Source organism: Macrobrachium nipponense, chromosome 46, assembly GCF_015104395.2.
Source record: "Macrobrachium nipponense isolate FS-2020 chromosome 46, ASM1510439v2, whole genome shotgun sequence".
Classification (NCBI taxonomy): Eukaryota; Metazoa; Arthropoda; class Malacostraca; order Decapoda; family Palaemonidae; genus Macrobrachium; species Macrobrachium nipponense.
Window position 1 is genome coordinate 32,056,872 of NC_061106.1, and position 18,036 is coordinate 32,074,907.

Here is an 18,036-nt window from a genome sequence, read left to right on the forward strand (position 1 = left end):
CTAGAAGATAATAGATATATATCTATATATAATATATTATATTATATATAGATATATATATAAAATAGATATATATATATATATAATATATATAGCATATATATATATAATATATATATCTTTTGCTATGATAGAAGCCTTTTGCTAAGGAGGTGGCTCGTAACAAGAATTTAAGGCACTTGACACTCGAAATTTGTTTTAAGATACTGTATTTAACAGGCGAATCGGGGATGGACCATGTGTACTGACAACTTCTGCATTGTTAGGCACTTCGTATACCTAATCAGAAGATAATTAGTTTCTAATTATCTTCATAGCCTGATTCTTTCTCTCACATTAATAGCAGTTGTGGACCTGTTATTCTTACAGTCACATGTTTCACCTTTGCTCGCATAAAGAACTTACGGCAGTTATTCCTTTGAAACCTTTCTCTTCCAGACATCCCTTATGCATCCTGGCCAGCAGCTGTGCAGTCATATCATGATATGGCTCTTTCGCTAGGAAGTGGAACTGTAAAAAGTTGTAAAATAGGGAGCTTTTCTTATTCTGAGACCGATATTTATTTTTGTTCCTTAAGAATCCGTGATTACAGTAGAAATGAAAAGTACAATGGTTTATGTTTCAAAAAGTATACTGGTGTGATTACCGTGTTTGAATGAATGAGCTGTGTCTCTGATTGTAGACAAGTAAAGTTAGACTGTGGTATTATCTGAGTTGATACGTCTGTAAAAATTGCCATCTAGAAATTGTAGAAAAGTGAACAACGTATTTATTTCAAGCAGAGAAATATTTAAAACGAGAAGTTTTCAGTTTGTGGTGTGTAATTATGAAAAGGTATATCATCCTCGTGAATGGCGAAGAAAATTTCATATTGTCAAGATTCCATGCTCTTACCGCGATTAATTATCCATCGATGTTTCGTTACGTTCTTATCCGAATCACGCTTAGGTTTCTTGTTTATCATATGTAGGTAACTAATGTCTCGTAGCACAATACATGTTTGGATGTGGTAATCGTAATGTTCCTCCAACCTTCCACATTTTGGGTACAATATAGAAGGTAATCTACTTCATGGCCATAGTAAATGCACGTACGTATTATTTTTGACACCGAGCGACATGTAAATTCTAATAACTAGCTTCTAGGAATTATGATACTCATGACAGCAATGATTACTGATTATTCGCTGATAAGTTTTCGTAAGGAATAAATGACAGCTGATTGAGGTTCCAGTAGTAGCATTTTATATGATATGACAGCTGAAGGTTGTGAGTGCAAAAACTTGTTTTTCTTGGAAAGGATATGGCAGTTGAGATCGGCGAGTTGTTGCTATGATTTTTATGGTAATAGTATATGAGACCCGTAAGGTTTCTGATTATTCAATTAACATCTCAACTTGAAATTCATGAAGAATGCAGCAGTTGAGAGCTTTGCTATTTTTTCATATTTTTAGATTGATGACATTCCTCGAACTCAGTACTTCTCTTGTGAAGTGTGACTGTTGGCGCCTTCGTGTTCCATATTATATTAAGGTAAATAGGGTGCTGTCAATTGGCAGTTCTAATAGGGTAACCGTACATGGGAAATTAATGACGAATTCTGTAACCTCGTATGCTTTATTCTGACAGATATTTTTTTTGTTTTATTCTGGATAATCTCCGCTTGCCTGTAAGTTGCCGTTAGAACTTGGAGTTAACCTCCCTTATGATCGATATCATAATATCTTTAGCAATTGGTCACTTATTGCATAACTCAGTGGTGGACTTATTGCACACTAGAAATGATAATAGATTGTTGCTTACCTGTGCGTGATTTACTGCTTTGCATCGATGGGTCACCGGTATGATTTGTGACGGCAAGATATTCCTAGTCACGTCTCGAGTGTGAGTGAGCACTCGGATTATGTATGATGACAGCTACTGTATGTAGTATATATAATCTTCCTAGACGTTAATGGTCGTTCATAATGATAGCTAATGACAGGTCCAGGTGTATTTTGTCTCGATGATGCCCTTCCACTCGTATGCACTAGGACCTCGATCTAAGTTTAGACTCGCCCTGTGAAGGCGAGAGTGCGGGTCGTGAAAAATTGTGAAGTTTAACTTTATTTTTGTGTGAAAAGGATATCGGTAATAAATTAAGCCGTGTTGTTCTGTAGGTAGGAATGTGTGTTTTAAGTACATTATTTTCATTATTATTTTTTACGGATTTTACAGAACAGAAACAATTACCCGTTTAAGGAAAAATAATCGTTTGAGGCCTTTGTTTATGTAATGGTTACTTAAATGTGCTCTCTCTCTCTCTCTCTCTCTCTCTCTCTCTCTCTCTCTCTCTCTCAATTTATATAATATATATATATATATATTTTTTTTTTTTTTTTTTTTTTAAAGGTTGGGGGTGGACGGTAAACATTCAGACTTTTGGGAATATTGGTATTGGGAATCGGATGGCAAAGATTTTGAGAATATTAGGAATCAGATGGCAAAAGATATTTAGAAATGATACCATACGAGATATTACGGAAACTGCACATTTAGAGAAGATGAAGAGAGGATGGAGAAGGTTTGGACATGTCCTTCGCACTCCCCTGGGGAAATTTGGACTCGTTAGTGTCAGCTGGAATCCTACGGGCTCAAGGAGAGTTGGAAGACCCAGACAGACAGACCTGGAAGAGAAATGTAAGACGGGAAGCTGGAAATAAGTGGAGATTTTGTGAAAAGTGAAAACGCATGAAAGACGTGAGTGGACGAATTTCATAGAGGGTCCTTGAGTTGCTTCGCGTTGGAGGCTGGGATGACGTTGGTACGTGTGTGCTTGTTTGATATAGGCAGCACTTGAATTTACGTTTTTAACCTCAAGGCTTTATTGATATTGGTGATTTATTTGATTTTTTTTATCTGAGTTACTTAATTTAAGATAATCAGATTGACGGCAGTGATAGACCCAATATTCATTCCCTTTTTTATCGGCGATAAATTCTGCAGTACTTAGTCATCGCGTGGGTGGTCAGTCACGTTTTCCCTTGTCCATAACATGTCATGCACTTCTTCATTTCTTCATTTCCTGTGGGAACATGTTCTTTATTGCATATCCTCACTCATATTCATCTGTTATGGCCTTCGTTGTGTCTAATGATTTTCCTCGATGTACTCCTTGCGAATTTCTTTACTGACGATGACAAAATTATTTCGCTCATCTTTGTTGCTTTGCCTCAGGATTGGCGTAGCTGATAATGGTTGATAGTTTTTACTCTTTTGTTCCGTGCCGCTGGATTGTTCGTTGTGCTGCATCATGAGATATATGGAAGAAGGTTAAAACCGATGGTTAACAGTGTAGTACACGCAATAGTGTCGGACTTAGTGACATTAATTTCATTGTAACTTAGATTAAACGTTTATCACGTCACAAGTCCTCTGTCTCTCTCTCTCTTTCTCTTTATCTCTAAGTTGTCACAAAGCTTCATACTACCCTTTGGCCTTCACCTCCCTGTTCGGAATACTTGGGGCTTCAGTTTTTGTTTTATTGCCCTCCTCTAAGGCACCGAATCAAAGGCATCTCACAAGATCTCGGACCTTGGCCTTACCTCTCCTTTCGACCTTTTCTTTTGTTTTGTTTGTTTGAATGGTGTTTTTACGTTGCATGGAACCAGTGGTTATTCAGCAACGGGACCAACGGCTTCACGTGACTTCCGAACCACGTCGAGAGTGAACTTCTATCACCAGAAATACACATCTTCTCACTCCTCAATGGAATGGCCGAGAATCGAACCCGCGACCACCGAGGTGGGACGCAAACACCATACCAACCACGCCACTGAGGCGCTCGACCTTTTCTTTCAGCCAAGAGGATTTCAAGATTCTGAGATTAGTTTCTAATAACTACAACTTTTCAGGACTAATTTGGTATGTATATGTGTATGTGTGTGTGTACATAATCGATTAGTTACCTTTGAGAGTTGAAAAGAAACCGCAAGAGATCTTTGAACTATCTGAAAAGCTGTCAGCGTTTCTCTCTTGAGTGTAACCGTTGGCTGTCGCCCTACCCCCACTATAGGGTCAGCAACGAAATTAATTTCTGGTTGTTCATAAGAATCTAACTGAACGTGACTTCTCTTACTTTTCCTCACACTCCTCCCACCAAAACTCCTCCTCTTCCCCCCCCTTCCCCCCCCCTCCCCCTCCTCCGTTCCCCTTCCCTTCCCCGTTTCCTTTGAAATGAGAATCTTTGGTTGTCTAATCACCTTCAGTTTTGCTTCCTCATGTCCGTCTCTGGTTCTCAATCACTCTCTCGCGGTGCTGTGTTCCTTTACACTAGCTCTCCTTTGGGAATGATTTGATGACTTAAAAGTTTCGTCGATGATTTAATGAATTTGTACAATATGTCTGTTGTGGTGGAGACACCTTACCACAATAGACTTACTGCGAACTAAGTTTATCTATATGTGTAAATAAATACTTCCGTTAAAACAGGATACGTCTCAAGTATAAAAGGTTCGTGGCTTTAAAGCATTTTTTTTTAATGCGCCTTTATATATATATATATATATATATATATATATATATATATATATATATATAATTAAAATCTTCTTAGATGCTCTACACAATGATATTTGAATGGACATCCGCTACTACAGGGAGACGCACAAGTCGCGATCGGCTGCGTGCAAGATCCTAAGAGTACCGTCTCCCGTTTCCTCAGCTTATAAAGTCTCGATCACATGTTGCGTGACGTCACGTGACTCGGCTTTCTCTCCCTACGGAATTAATAGAAGGAGCACCAGTTCAGTAAGGTTTCGCGCGTTCGCCTCGCAGGGACATATCTCGAACCTGATAGCGCCTCGTGAACCGCGGTTGAGCTCGGTATCGGGTCGGATTTTAGGGTCGAAAGACTCCTTAATTCCGGGATAGCCCTCGAAGGGTGTTTGATCCTAACAGCAGCAGCCCTCGAAGGGTGTTTGATCCTAACAGCAGCCCTCGAAGGGTGGTTTGAGATCCGAATGCTGTTTGCTTTTGGTATCTGATTCTCTGTGCTCTGTGACTTATAGAGTAACGTGACGTACATGCGCATATACGACAGTCATGTTTTGTTTTTGTTGATGTGTTGATGTTGGTAGAATGATATTATCATTGGTGTTATTAGTTTACTGTCCTTCCAGTGTGAAAGTGATATTGGCTCGGCAAATGTTCGTGATCGTTGTGCAACTAAAGTGATCCTTTTGGTAATTTTATATAGTAAATGAATATTTATTTTTGTGGGCTGTCCTTTTATACATCTGCATGTCAGTGTAAGTGTTAAAGTAAATAAAAAATGAATAGGCGTTTAGTTTACCAAATAATAACTGTGATTGTATGCACACAGTGTTCGTATATGTATAATGAGTATATGTAATATAATATATTATATATATAATATATATATAATTTATATATGTATATGTCTAATATATACTTATATTATATATATAATATTCATGTAAAAATAATATATATATAATACCTATTTATTATACATGTAATAAATATATGTATTATATTATAATATGTATATATATAATTCCATATACATATATATAATATCTATAACATATACATATATATATAAACATACTATATATAGTTATATATATATAGTATATATATAATCGTATACTTATAATAAAAAACGTTTGTATATCTTTATGTTAAAAAGGGCCGAGAAGGTGGCAGTTGTCAAGTGGTCAAACCTGTTGGCTATGGAAGGCTAGAGAGAGAAATATGTAAAGGAAAAAAAAAAAGGGGGGGGGGGGGTGGGGGGGGCGAAAACTGGCTCCTGGTATTATGTACTAGCAACACTCTGAAGGCCATATAAGACTTGTCCAATCAAGCCCACGTGGAATTTTTACTACAACGCATGCGTCAAGTGAACTTCTTTTTCGTTTTAAGTTTCCCTTTCCAATAGGTCATGGTAGCTGTTACTGAAATACCCATACGGAAAGCGACTTATTTAAGATGTTATGACTCAGTCATTATATTATCATCGTTGTTATTCAGATGAACCCTATTTAAATGGAACCTGCTCACAGTGGCTATTGACTAGAAATTCAAGCTTCCAAAGGATATTTTGGTGTTCATTCATTGTTTGAAAGTTGAAATAGTCATAGATAAATCAGCTGGACAAATGTTCATTTTGTGTTTTAAATAAGCGATAAACATGACGGAGATACAGGAGAATTCGAGCAAAATACGAGTTCTTCTCCGGCGTCCTAGACCCGGCGGTTCAGCTCCTTCGCTGAGGATTTTGCTGAGGGAAGGTAAGATCATTTCTCTCTCTCTCTCTCTCTCTCTCTCTCTCTCTCTCTCTCTCTCTCTCTCTCTAGCTTCAAGCATCTCACTTTATAGTACATCAGCAATGGTATTAAAGGTGTTGAAATGATTTCGTCGTTATTTACATCTTGTTAATTTTGATTAATATTGGTTGCTTTTTACGTTTATTAACGTTTGCGTTCATGAACTCTGTATGAATAGTAGTTTTCTTAGGTATTTAAGCGTTTGTCACCGTCAGTGTCATCAGATACCAATTTTTAAAAGTTGAGTTGAATATAGAATTTAGGCCAAAGGCCAAGCACTGGAAATTGACAGTAAAAGGTTTGAAAGGTGTAACAGGAGGAAAACTTCGCAATTCCACTATGAATCAAATGTTAGGAGAGGGTGGAAACTAAGATGAAGAAAAAGAATATGAAAGGAGGTACAGTAAAAGGAACGAAAGTCGTTGCAGCTAGGGGTCGAAGGCATGCTGCAAAGAACCTTGAGTAATGCCTACAGTACACCTCATGAGGTACACTGACGGCACTACCCCCTTACGGCGATTTTTATTTTTTTATTTTATTATTATTTTTTTTTTAAGATATTCCTACCCACTGTCTTCCAAACCCTCTGTTGGTAGCATGAATTTTCAGTACGAAAACACCCGCACAAAAAGTTTTGTGATAGCAAAATGTTAAAAATAGATCACCGCTTCTCATGACAAAACGCAGAAACACTGACATACCTTGGTAGTTACCGCTGTGGGCTAAGCAGTTGTACGTTAGCCTAACAAAACTTCTCTTCCTGCTGTAATCTAGATCTTGTAATGAGTTATCGAAGCCTGCCTTACACGAGGGGAATCAGCCCCACGCCCTCTAATCTGTCTCGAATATCTCCACATACCTGGAGTCCCTTGATCTGTAGGCCTAAGCAGTATCCGAGACCGACGCTCATTCATCAACTTCAGATTCTGTGGTGTCTGGTTGTACGTTCCCTAATCGTAAATATGGGCATGATTGAAAATTTAGTATTCGTGTACTAGATCATTTCCGCAAGAAATGGTGTGGTGTATTTATCCTCTGAAAAGAAAGTTAAATGATTGGTCCCATTGGTTTCTCAGCGTTAAGAACCTTGTTTTACTCGTGAAATTGGAAGCGGCAATATTCGCGTGGTTAAAATGATTTTTTCTGACACTTTAAACACTTGGACATGACGTCATAAAACTAGGGAGGTAAGATGTCTCTTGTACCAACATATTTTGCTCACTGTGTTTTCCCTTCGCCCGCTTTTTAAGGTTACAGGCCCATTTCAGTGCCAGAATGACGCAATATAGCTATCAATCAATTTTTGTATGTGACTCTGAAAGCTCTTTATGATAAAATAATTGCGTTGTTGATATTCTGAAATGAATAAGTGATCTGAAGTGAGCAGTATTTGAAAAGGCTTCATTTTATCCTCAATCCCCAACCCCCCTTCCTTCCCTATCCACTTATTGCTCTTTACAGCAGACCAAGAAACATTGCTAGGAACCTTGGTATTGCAATTAACTTTTCCTGTGAAGATATAGACTTCCTCATTACTGTATCTTTTTTTATTTTTTTATTTATATATTTATTTATTTTTGGAGGCAAGGAATAAAAGGTCTCCGAAGACATCATCAGTCATTCTTAAATAATTTCTATAATCATCCGGGTTATTTTCCTTTAATTCTTTCAATAAACTTCTCTTTCTTAGCCAGGATCGCACCCATACTTAACGATTTTTCTTGCATATTTCATGCTCTTATTCGTCTTGCAGGAGTGCTATTATCATTATTGCTCTTATCTTCCTTTTACTTGGTGCCATGATTTAAAAACACTCACTATATCAGGACACTAAAGGACTGAAAGTAACACGGCCACTGCATATTAACGCTGCCCTCTCAAAATATGCGTAGAGCAAGTCATCTGCTTGTATGGGCAATACCCAAGCGGACTGGAGCGCGCGCTAATCCTGAAAGGATGACTGCTCTTTACATGGTAATTGTGATAGGCCTATAGAAAGTGGATCTAGAGAAGAAAAAGATGGAAAAAGGGAGTTATTTATGTGACAAATTGCCTTTTATTTGACTCATTGAGGGAAATGAAAGAGGCATCCTAAATGTAGCAATCTTTTAATCGGGGACGGTTAAGCTGAATAACTGAGATAACGAAAAGAGTTCGTGTGACTAAATCCATGATTAGGATTTAAAATTGAGCGAAACCCATGAGTTTCATGAGAAGTTAAGATAGCCGTACTAATTGTAACGCTTCTCAAATAAAATTTTCAGCAATATGAACGCCTATATAAATTCTTGATTCATTAAAGAGATGTGCCCTAGCATCCTGGAAGGAAAATAGCATTAGCCAGGATGGTGGACTGAAAAATAGGTAGAATTGTCTCCTCGGGGCATTACTCTGTACTGCCTGATGGGGTTTCACTCAAGGTAGGTTCTCTACGCTAATATATAATTAGAAATGAGAGGTTGGTGTGAATGGCAGAGGATGGCTTAGTGAGCAGGTAGAATGACAGACCCCTCCACACATCTCTCGCGTGTGGGTCTCCCATAAATGAAGTATTTATAGTATAGCTCACATTCTCACGGCATCCCACTGGTGCCATGGCCTTGCCTAGCGTCTACACTAATATATATATAATATATGTATTATAAATGTGTGTGATTTCGAAAAGTCTTGTACAGAACACGTTTTCAAAAATCTCTCTCTCTCTCTCTCTCTCTCTCCCTACGTTTTTCATGACTCCTCCATCTCACAAAAATCAAATAAGTAAAGATTAAAATTCTCCTAGGAAGCTCTCTGTCATTCTGTCTCGTATTTGTACCTAGAATTTAAACATATTCCTAGTATTTTCCCTCTTAATCTTAGCACTAGCCACAGGATCCTGAAACTGTCACACTTGTATTTGTTCAGAGTCACGTCCTCACAATCTCGTCACACATCTGCATAATCTTTTTTTAGTAGAGAACTCTCAAACGTACAACGTAGCACCTACGGACTGCTCTATGAATAAGAGCCCGTGCTGCCTAAGGCCAGCTTGATCTAAATCATCAACGATAGAGGACCAAAGTTAGAAAGTGTATTATTACTATGGAATGAACAGTGTCTATCCTATATTTACAGAGATGCTCGGGAATATAATAATTATGCTTATGTGCAATATGCGTTCATACATTGAATTGAAACGAGGCATGATCCGACCTCCAGCTTACTCAGGGCGCGTGCTAAAATCTAGTCAAATACCGTGTTGTTTCACCAACGAAAATTAAAATAAATACGCTATATTTTATCAGAAATAATTGTTCAGTACTGTTTAACATGCACAATATATAGTTTTTAGATTTTCATTCTAATAAATAAACCATAAACATCGTACCTTAAAATTCCTGTATCTTTAAATCAACGTGAAATACCTTTTTCAGACCTTTTTAGGGTTTTTCCATGGGGCTTTCCTACCCCCCCAATAAGAACAACAACAGCAGCAGCAGCAACAACAGAGTAGTTTGTAAGCTTACTCCCCGGGTAAGCGAAACGTGATGGTACACATCTGCATGTTTCTTTAATAGAAGGCTCTAAAACGTCCAGAAGAGCAAAGATTGGAATGTGTATTATAGCAAAGGAATGAAGTGTGTGTAACCTATATTTACAGATTCTCGGGAGTACTGCAATAGGCGTTTACACACTTAAGTGGAAAACGTGAGGGTACACTTCTTATTGAACTAGAACGCCCAAGTCCCTATTTTCCTATTCATGTCATCGGATTCTGAATGGAGTAACGCGGAGTAACCAAGTGCCTCTCTATTGTCGTCGAAAATAGACTACCTTTGTGTAGTTATCAGTAACATGCATTTAGTCATATTATCCTTCTCGCTATAGAACAGTTTTCTTTTAGAGTCGCATGACGCAACCATTAAGAATGACGTCGTAATTGTGCTGTTGTGTGGTATTTGTGAAGCTCTTCCAAGAAGGGTGAATTTTCTCCTTAACGTCGTGTTTGAAATGCCATAGATACCGGTCAGTCACAAGTGTGCTATAGGTTGTGAGGTCTGGAATTGCTCTCTCTCTCTCTCTCTCTCTCTCTCTCTCTCTCTATCTATATATATATATATATATATATATATAATATATATATATATTTTATATATATATTTTTTATATATATATATACATATATATATACTATATATATATATATATATATATATATATATATATATATATATATATATATGTGTATATATACACACTTAAGACGTATCCTGTTTTAACAGAAGAATTTATGTATGTATATATATTTTAGATATATATATATATATATATATATATATATATATATATATATATCTATATTATTCGTACGTATGTATCTCTAAGGGTCTGTGGACTAATGATTCATTATGAAACAGTTTTCTGAGGATTCTGAAAGCAAAGGACTTACAAAATCTCATAATGAATTGTTGAGAAGCAAAGTGGTAGCTGTCGTTGCATGGTATGGAAGATAAGTAGTTGTAAGTGATATAAAGTTCCTATGATGGAAGCGCAGTTGTTTTTTTTAATACGTAGACTGGTGAGTGACTAGTTTGGTGTAAAAGTAGGTCTGAGACAAAGTTTTGTGTTATGTCACCATGGCATTTTGATAGCTCGATGAACAGATTTATGCGAGAAGTCAAAGTAAGTAAGTTAGGGCATAAGTGGGATTGATATTTATTTAAGGATTAGTCGTGAATGGAGTGTGAAAAGGCTGATGAGGTTCATTAGCATATTGGCGATATTGAAGAACCGCGTAAACTTATGAAAGAGTTACCAAGTGTTTTCGAGGGGAGCAATTCGAGAGTCAATGTGAAGGTCAATGGACCGAGGAAGATGGAGTAGTGCTTAATATGGGTATTCTCTAGAGTCTGTGGACTAATGATTCATTATGAAACAGTTTTCTGAGGATTCTGAAAGCAAATGGAAAACTATAATTGTAGGGCACAGAAGGACTTACAAAATCTCATGATTAATTATTGTGAAGCAAAGTGGTGGCTGTTGTTGTATGGTATGGAAGATAAGTAGCTGTAAGTGATTAAAAGTTCCTATGGTGGAAGTGAAGTTGTTTTATTAATACGTAGACTGGTGAGTGACTAGTTTGGTGTGAAAGTGGGTCTGAGACAAAGTTATGTTATGTCTCCATGGCATTTTAATAGCTCGATGAACAGATTAATGCGAGAAGTTAAAGTAAGTTAGGCATAAGTGGATTGATATTTATTTAAGGATTAGCTGTGAATGGAGTGTGAAATGGCTGATGAATCATAGCATATTGGAGATATTGAAGAACCACGAGAGGAGCAATTCAAGAGTCAATGTGAAGGTCAATGGACCGAGGAAGATGTAGTAGTGCTTAATATGGGTATTCCCCGAAGGGAGTTAGTGCCGTCAGTGTACCTCACGCGGTGCACTTTAGGCATTACTTAAGGTTCTTTGCAGCGTACCTTCGGCCCGTAGCTGCAACCCATTCCATTCTTTTTTCTGTATCTCCATATTATCTTTCTTCCATCTTGCTATCCACACTTTCTTAACAACGATTTCATGGTGCAACTGCTTTGAGGTTTTCCTCCTGTTACACCTTTCAAACCTCTTTCACTCTCAATTTTCGTTTAGCGCTGAATGACCTCATAGGTCCCAGCACATGGCCTTTGGCCTAAATCTTATATTCATTTTATTCCTTTCTTAATATGGGTATGGAAGTATAGAAGCGGGTGTTTCATATAGGTTATTGCGAGTCGGCTGCAAAACTGGGAACAGATTGTCCATTTAGGAGCAGTCTCATTTACTATATATCATGCAAATATATGCAAAAATATTATAGAAAAGAAAATATTTTTCTCAATAGGACAGGTACAGAAAGAAAATTTTCTATTTTGGAATCTATAGTTATTGAATTAACAGTTTTACCGTTAAACTCTCAAATATTTTCCACGCAATTGTCCTTTGCCAGGTGGTGTTACTTAGCAATGTCATCTTTGTATCTGTATTTGTATTTATTTATCATATCACTTTATACCAATAGCTTATTTTCGGTATCCGGCGAATTCGTCTACAAAATTCATCTACAACAATTCATCTACAACAATTCATCTACAACAATTCATTTACAACAATTCATCTACATAGACAATTCATCTACGGCAAAATATTGATATAGATATGCAGTTGAGGAGGGCCTAAACAACGACAGCAAGTATTCTTAGAGTCACCGTTTCAAATGAATTCCCTTTTAAGTAACCTACTATGAATTTGGATATTTTGCTGCTTTCAGTAATGATGAATTTGGGAAATTGGTCTGTTACCATATTCTTTGAATCACCGTCTTAAAAAACTTCCCTTTTAATACTATTTATTCGGATAGTTTGCTGCTTTCAGTAATGGTGTATTTGGAAAATTGTCTGTTACCATATTATTCTTTGATTCACCTTTTTAAATACCTTCCCTTTTAGATACTGTTTTACGCGTAAATATGCCTTTTGTACTATTAGTATTTGATATCTTTTGGTATATATTTAAATATATAAAACTATAAATACAGGAGGGTCTTTATTATATAGGATAAAGTTGGATAAAAATTGCAATGTTTTTACGTATTTTGGATATATTTGGATCAAAATTACAATACTTTTACTTAGTTTGGATATATTTGGATAAAAGTTACAATATTATTACTGTATGCATAGATGCAAAACATAAAGAAAAGTTATGGATATCTTTAGATAAAAATTATAATATTAAATTACAATGCAAACTATTAAAAAGAACTGGTATTTGAGTACAAAATAAAAAACCTTAAGAACATTAAAAAACAAAGGTTATATGTGCTATTCCACAAATACATAATAAATTTATCTAAAAATACACAATATTATTACGTTTGCTAAAAAGACTAACTATATAGAAAATCATCTAAAATTTAAGACAAAAATTGAAAACCATTCGTTCTATTCTTATAGAATAATAACCATCATGGACTAATTTCTTTCGTCCTTTCTCTGTTTCTTGTATTGCAGAGCCATTATGGGTTTTGGAGTACTTAAATCTTAATCTGGTTTCTCTTGGAATTACAGTATATAACAAAGCCTGAAAAAACTGAAGAATGTTGTTGTTGATACTTATTACTTTAACTAAGAAAGGAAAATTCCCATGCAGTGGTAGTTTAGTCATTAAGAAAAATTTTTTTATAAGTGCTTGTTTACTGCTAACAGCCTCGTAAAAACTGTAGCATGTTGCTGACAGTTACTGTTTTTCATAAGAAAGGAAAAATCGCCATGTAGTGGTATTTTAGTAATTAAGAAAACAAATCTGGTAAGTGCTTGTTTACTGCTAACAGCTCTTTCAGCGTCTCTCATTTTTGGAGATATATTTTTTTTATATAGATGAATTGTTGTAGATGAATTGTATATGTAGATGAATTGTTGTAGATGAATTGTATATGTAGATGAATTGTAGATGAATTGTATATGTAGATGAATTGTAGATGAAATGTATATGTAGATGAATTGTTGTAGACGAATTCACCTAGAACCCTTATTTTCAGCTGCCTTCTGGGTAGATTGTCCCCAGCCTCCTCTTGGTTCTTTAAGTGAATTTTTATTTTGTAAATTTGCTCTCTTTAAGTGTTTGATTTTAATTTAAACTCGATGTTCTTACTGTTATCAGCCCTGAAAATACGATATATATATATATATATATATATATATATATATATATATATATAATGTATATTCACACATCATACTCAGCACACATTCATACTGTGTTTATATCCTGTCATACGTATAAGATTACGCTCTTATCGTCTACGGCATTCCTTATCCATTCTCTAATGTTGTACAAAATTCACTTGTAAGTCTTCCTGGGTTCATATCATGTTACTCTGTCCTCTGATCCCCGTGTTGTATCACCTGTGCATCAGCCGCTCTCTTCTCTTCCTGGCCGAGGGGAAGGCGAGAGACACTGAACAGTTTCTGCGTTGCTTTTTGTTGAATTGGGCGGAATGTGTTTTTCCACACCACATTTTTTTTTTCTTTCACTTCTGAAACTCTTCTCTGCCAGAAATGGAAGTGAGGCTCATACCGGTTTTTCATTCGTATTAACATTCTTTAAAAGAGGTCCTGGGTTTTTCGTTAGTTAACGAAGTCTTAGAATTGCAAGGTTTTTCTTAATATTTAACGGTATTGCTAAAAACAAAAACGAATTATTTCCTTGAATTTTTCATGGGAAGAAAGGTTTTGTCGTTGACTATATCTGATACTTTCACATTTGTGTGTGTGTGTGTGTGTCTTTCGTAAAGTGATCCCATTTACTGATCGTAAGATATTGTTCTTCCTCAAGGTCTCTGCATGCTGTAGAGAACGTTGTCACGAAGGACATATTATACAATGTCCACTGACCTCGAAGTACGTCTAACGCATTAAAAAGATTACGATGCTTCCGATGCGTGTCAGCCTTCAGATTATGACGCAATGGGGGGGAAGTACCCAAATAACCCGTACCAAGAATTTGGCAAGAGTCAAATACTTTCGTAATTCCTAGCAGAAAGCACTCGGACGCTCAGTGCATGTTGCCAACAGACTACTTTGCTTAAGAAATACTTAAGAGCGTGTGATAGTGGATATATGCAATAGATTTCGTTGGTAAAGACCGTACATTATATATATATTATTCTATATATATATATATATATATATATATACACTCGTGTATGTATTATTTGTGTGTAAGTTAAATATGTATATATATATATATATATATAATTATATATATATCTATATATAATGCTGAAATGATGTTAGAAGAGATGGCGCGAATAATTTAGAAAGTGCTGGAAAGATGGAGTGTAAGCTATTTTAAAAGGACGGGTTTTAGTTTTCAGGAAAGCAGGAGAAACAGGGCGCAACTGAAGTTTTAGTGTTCAGGACACTGTGATGACATTTTTGTGTAGGTGTGTGTGAAGCTAGCCAGTGGTGCCCAAGTTTCCCGCACAGGGGATCCGCAACGATCTAGTAGTTAAGGTGTAAATGAGTAGTAATTCTTTTTTTTAAGTCACTTCCTATTAGAAAAACAGATTGAAGTTCAATATATATATATATATATATATATATTATATATATATATATATATATATATATATATAATGTGTGTGTGGGCACCACCTTGCACATTGTTAATTAATCCACATCTGTAACTTTTCAGAAGGAATTTAATTTGATGCATAACAGTTTGCTAGGTCGTCGCTCTCTTGACAAAATTTACGGTAAATTTAATGAATTTCCGAGACAGTACCGTGAATTCATGAAAGTAACTGTAATCTAGGGGTTGCATCCGTAATTCTTACCGTTTCTGAAAGCGTAATTTATTAATGAGAATTCTGGCAGGTACTGCGCTTTTTCTGGTAGGAATTATTAAAGAATTAGAATGTTGCCACCTTTTTGGTTGAGTTTAGTAGCCTACGCTTAAAAGGTAATTTTCCATGTTCTGCCAGAATTTGTAAGTTTGGAACACTTTACGTGGTGATGCCAGATTATTTTAGATATGTTAGGGATCTTCACTCTTATTTTCTTCGTCAGGATAGTACTCCTACACGGGAAGAGTTCGGGCTTCTGTTGCTGCAAGGTAATACTGATTAAAAGGCAGTTTTCTGCAAAAAATACATATCTTGGAATAATCAATCTGGTCGTCTGAGTATACAGTATTAAATGCTTAAATGTATTTGATATATAAGGACATTCATCTAGGAACTGTTAATTATGATAAACTTATTTTGTCAATTTCCACGTCATTTCGTCACTTTTTTTTTTTTTCATCTTTAGCCACTGAGATGTTTTACGATCTTGTACAACCGGTTGTTATTGCAGCGTCCGAATTCAATGGTTAGACAGGTGGGCAGACTACAACATAAACACGTCTCGTAATGACTCACTGGGTTCACTCAGTCACCAGACAAGAAAAACGCAGAAAAAGCAACCCCCCTAGTACTTTTCATTCTCTATTTAGGTTTGTTTTTGTTTTGGAAGACAAAAGTGACTTGAGATATTATCGCATATAGTGGAAAATTTCTATGAAACGCGTATATGTGAAAATTTAGATTATCTATTGTGGATCGTAAAGGCGTGATAATAATTCCTCTGCTTGATGTTGATGATAATGTCACGGTTAAGTACATTATCTTCTACAGCAAAAAAAAAAAAAAAAAAAAAAAAAGAATAAAATAAAAGACTATGTACCAGTGCCCTGGGAGATGCTGGACCTATGTCGTCCACATGGTGGTTGCACGGTATGTGTGTTGATCGTACAAGTCATCCCCCGGGGTTTACAGGTGGTTCATCTGGAGGAGAAATTCTTCTGTTGGTGAATCATTCGATCAGGAAAAAAAAAAAAAACGGATGGCGGACGGTAAAAAATGGATGGGTTCGACTGTTCAAAAAAGAAGAAGAAAGGGAATTTGTGCTAGAAGAGAGAGAGAGAGAGAGAGAGGAGAGAGAGAGAGAGAGAGAGAGAGAGAGAGAAGGGCTTGCCTTCCTCGAGGCTGTGATGGCTATCATTGTTGAATTACTCAAACGTCTCAGTGGATTCTCGCGCACTTACGTGTGAGCCTCAGTAGATTACCGTAATTTACTGTAGCGAGAGTTGCATTCAAAGCAATCTCGGAGAAGTGAATCGACTGCATTGCCAGATGATTTTCGGGGACGATCCGTAGTTCCCGGCGATGGTTTGAATGCATTTGAGCCATGTGTTTGCACTTGTAGTACATGGATATTCATATCAGTTGTAGTTTATGACGCAAGTATACCTGCGCGAGATAAAGGGAAAGATGCGTAATTGTAAACCGGTTGAAAGCGAATGATATTACACATCTCAAAGAGAACGTGTATATGGTATGAGCCATGCCTCTAATCTTGCTTGCAGGTTATTATATTAGATTGGATGTTAGCTGTGAGCTGCTAACATTCCTCTCTGTTTTTATAGATTTTTTTTTTTTTTCTTTTTTTGCGAGTACAACTATACCGTATATAGCGTGAAACTATTTTGGTTTCATGTTTGCTGAATCTCTTCATTGTACTTTCGACTGACGCGGTCTTCGGTTCTTGCATATTTGTTTTCCGCTCTTCGTCATTTTTTTTTATTCTGGGTAAAATGGACTTATATCAGAATGTTTTTGTTATTCACGCAGTACGAAGATCAATATATTAGCGCAATATCTCGCCTCTTATCGTTAAGCTTTTTGTAAAATGAAGATTGGTTGAAGGCATCAAAACTTGGTGGAGCGGCTCCCCACGCTCTCCAGAAATTGACGTGAGGTTATAAAATAGTTTATAACGAATCGCTCTCGTAGGAGCCTCCCGAAAGATCTGTCCTTGAATGAGAACCAAAAGCTGAATGAGATAAAACCAAAGACGTAGAACATCCAGGTGAGAAGAGATAAATGGGAACAGGTGAATAGGAAAACGCAGAAATCAATGCAGCTAGCGAATAATGTCAGTGCAGATACAAGTCTACTGTGTTAAGTCCACTACGTCCTGCGCAGTACCACCAATAACGCTGCATCCTTCTTTATTAGCGGGTATTACTTTGCACAAGTACTTGAATTATGCACTTAATAAAAACCGACTGAGCTTAGATGTTGTCATTTCAAGTGTTTTATTTCGGACGCAGTTGTTAGTTTTCCGCTGATATGGCTAGAGCAG

General features: G+C 36.4%; 1 protein-coding gene across 3 annotated transcripts in view; it reads left to right on the forward strand.

Annotated features, from left to right (window-relative positions):
• Positions 1 to 18,036, forward strand: part of LOC135214883 (dystrophin-like) — a 1,767,410-nt gene that overhangs the window by 81,437 nt on the left and 1,667,937 nt on the right. The window contains exon 1 of one of the 3 annotated variants that reach the window (XM_064249325.1): positions 6,178 to 6,292. The exons of the other annotated variants lie outside the window; for them this stretch is intronic. Coding sequence (XP_064105395.1) covers positions 6,193 to 6,292 — 100 coding nt within the window. The 5' untranslated portion in view covers positions 6,178 to 6,192. Of the gene's footprint in view, positions 1 to 6,177; positions 6,293 to 18,036 lie in introns of those variants that run through there. 3 annotated transcript variants of the gene reach the window in all.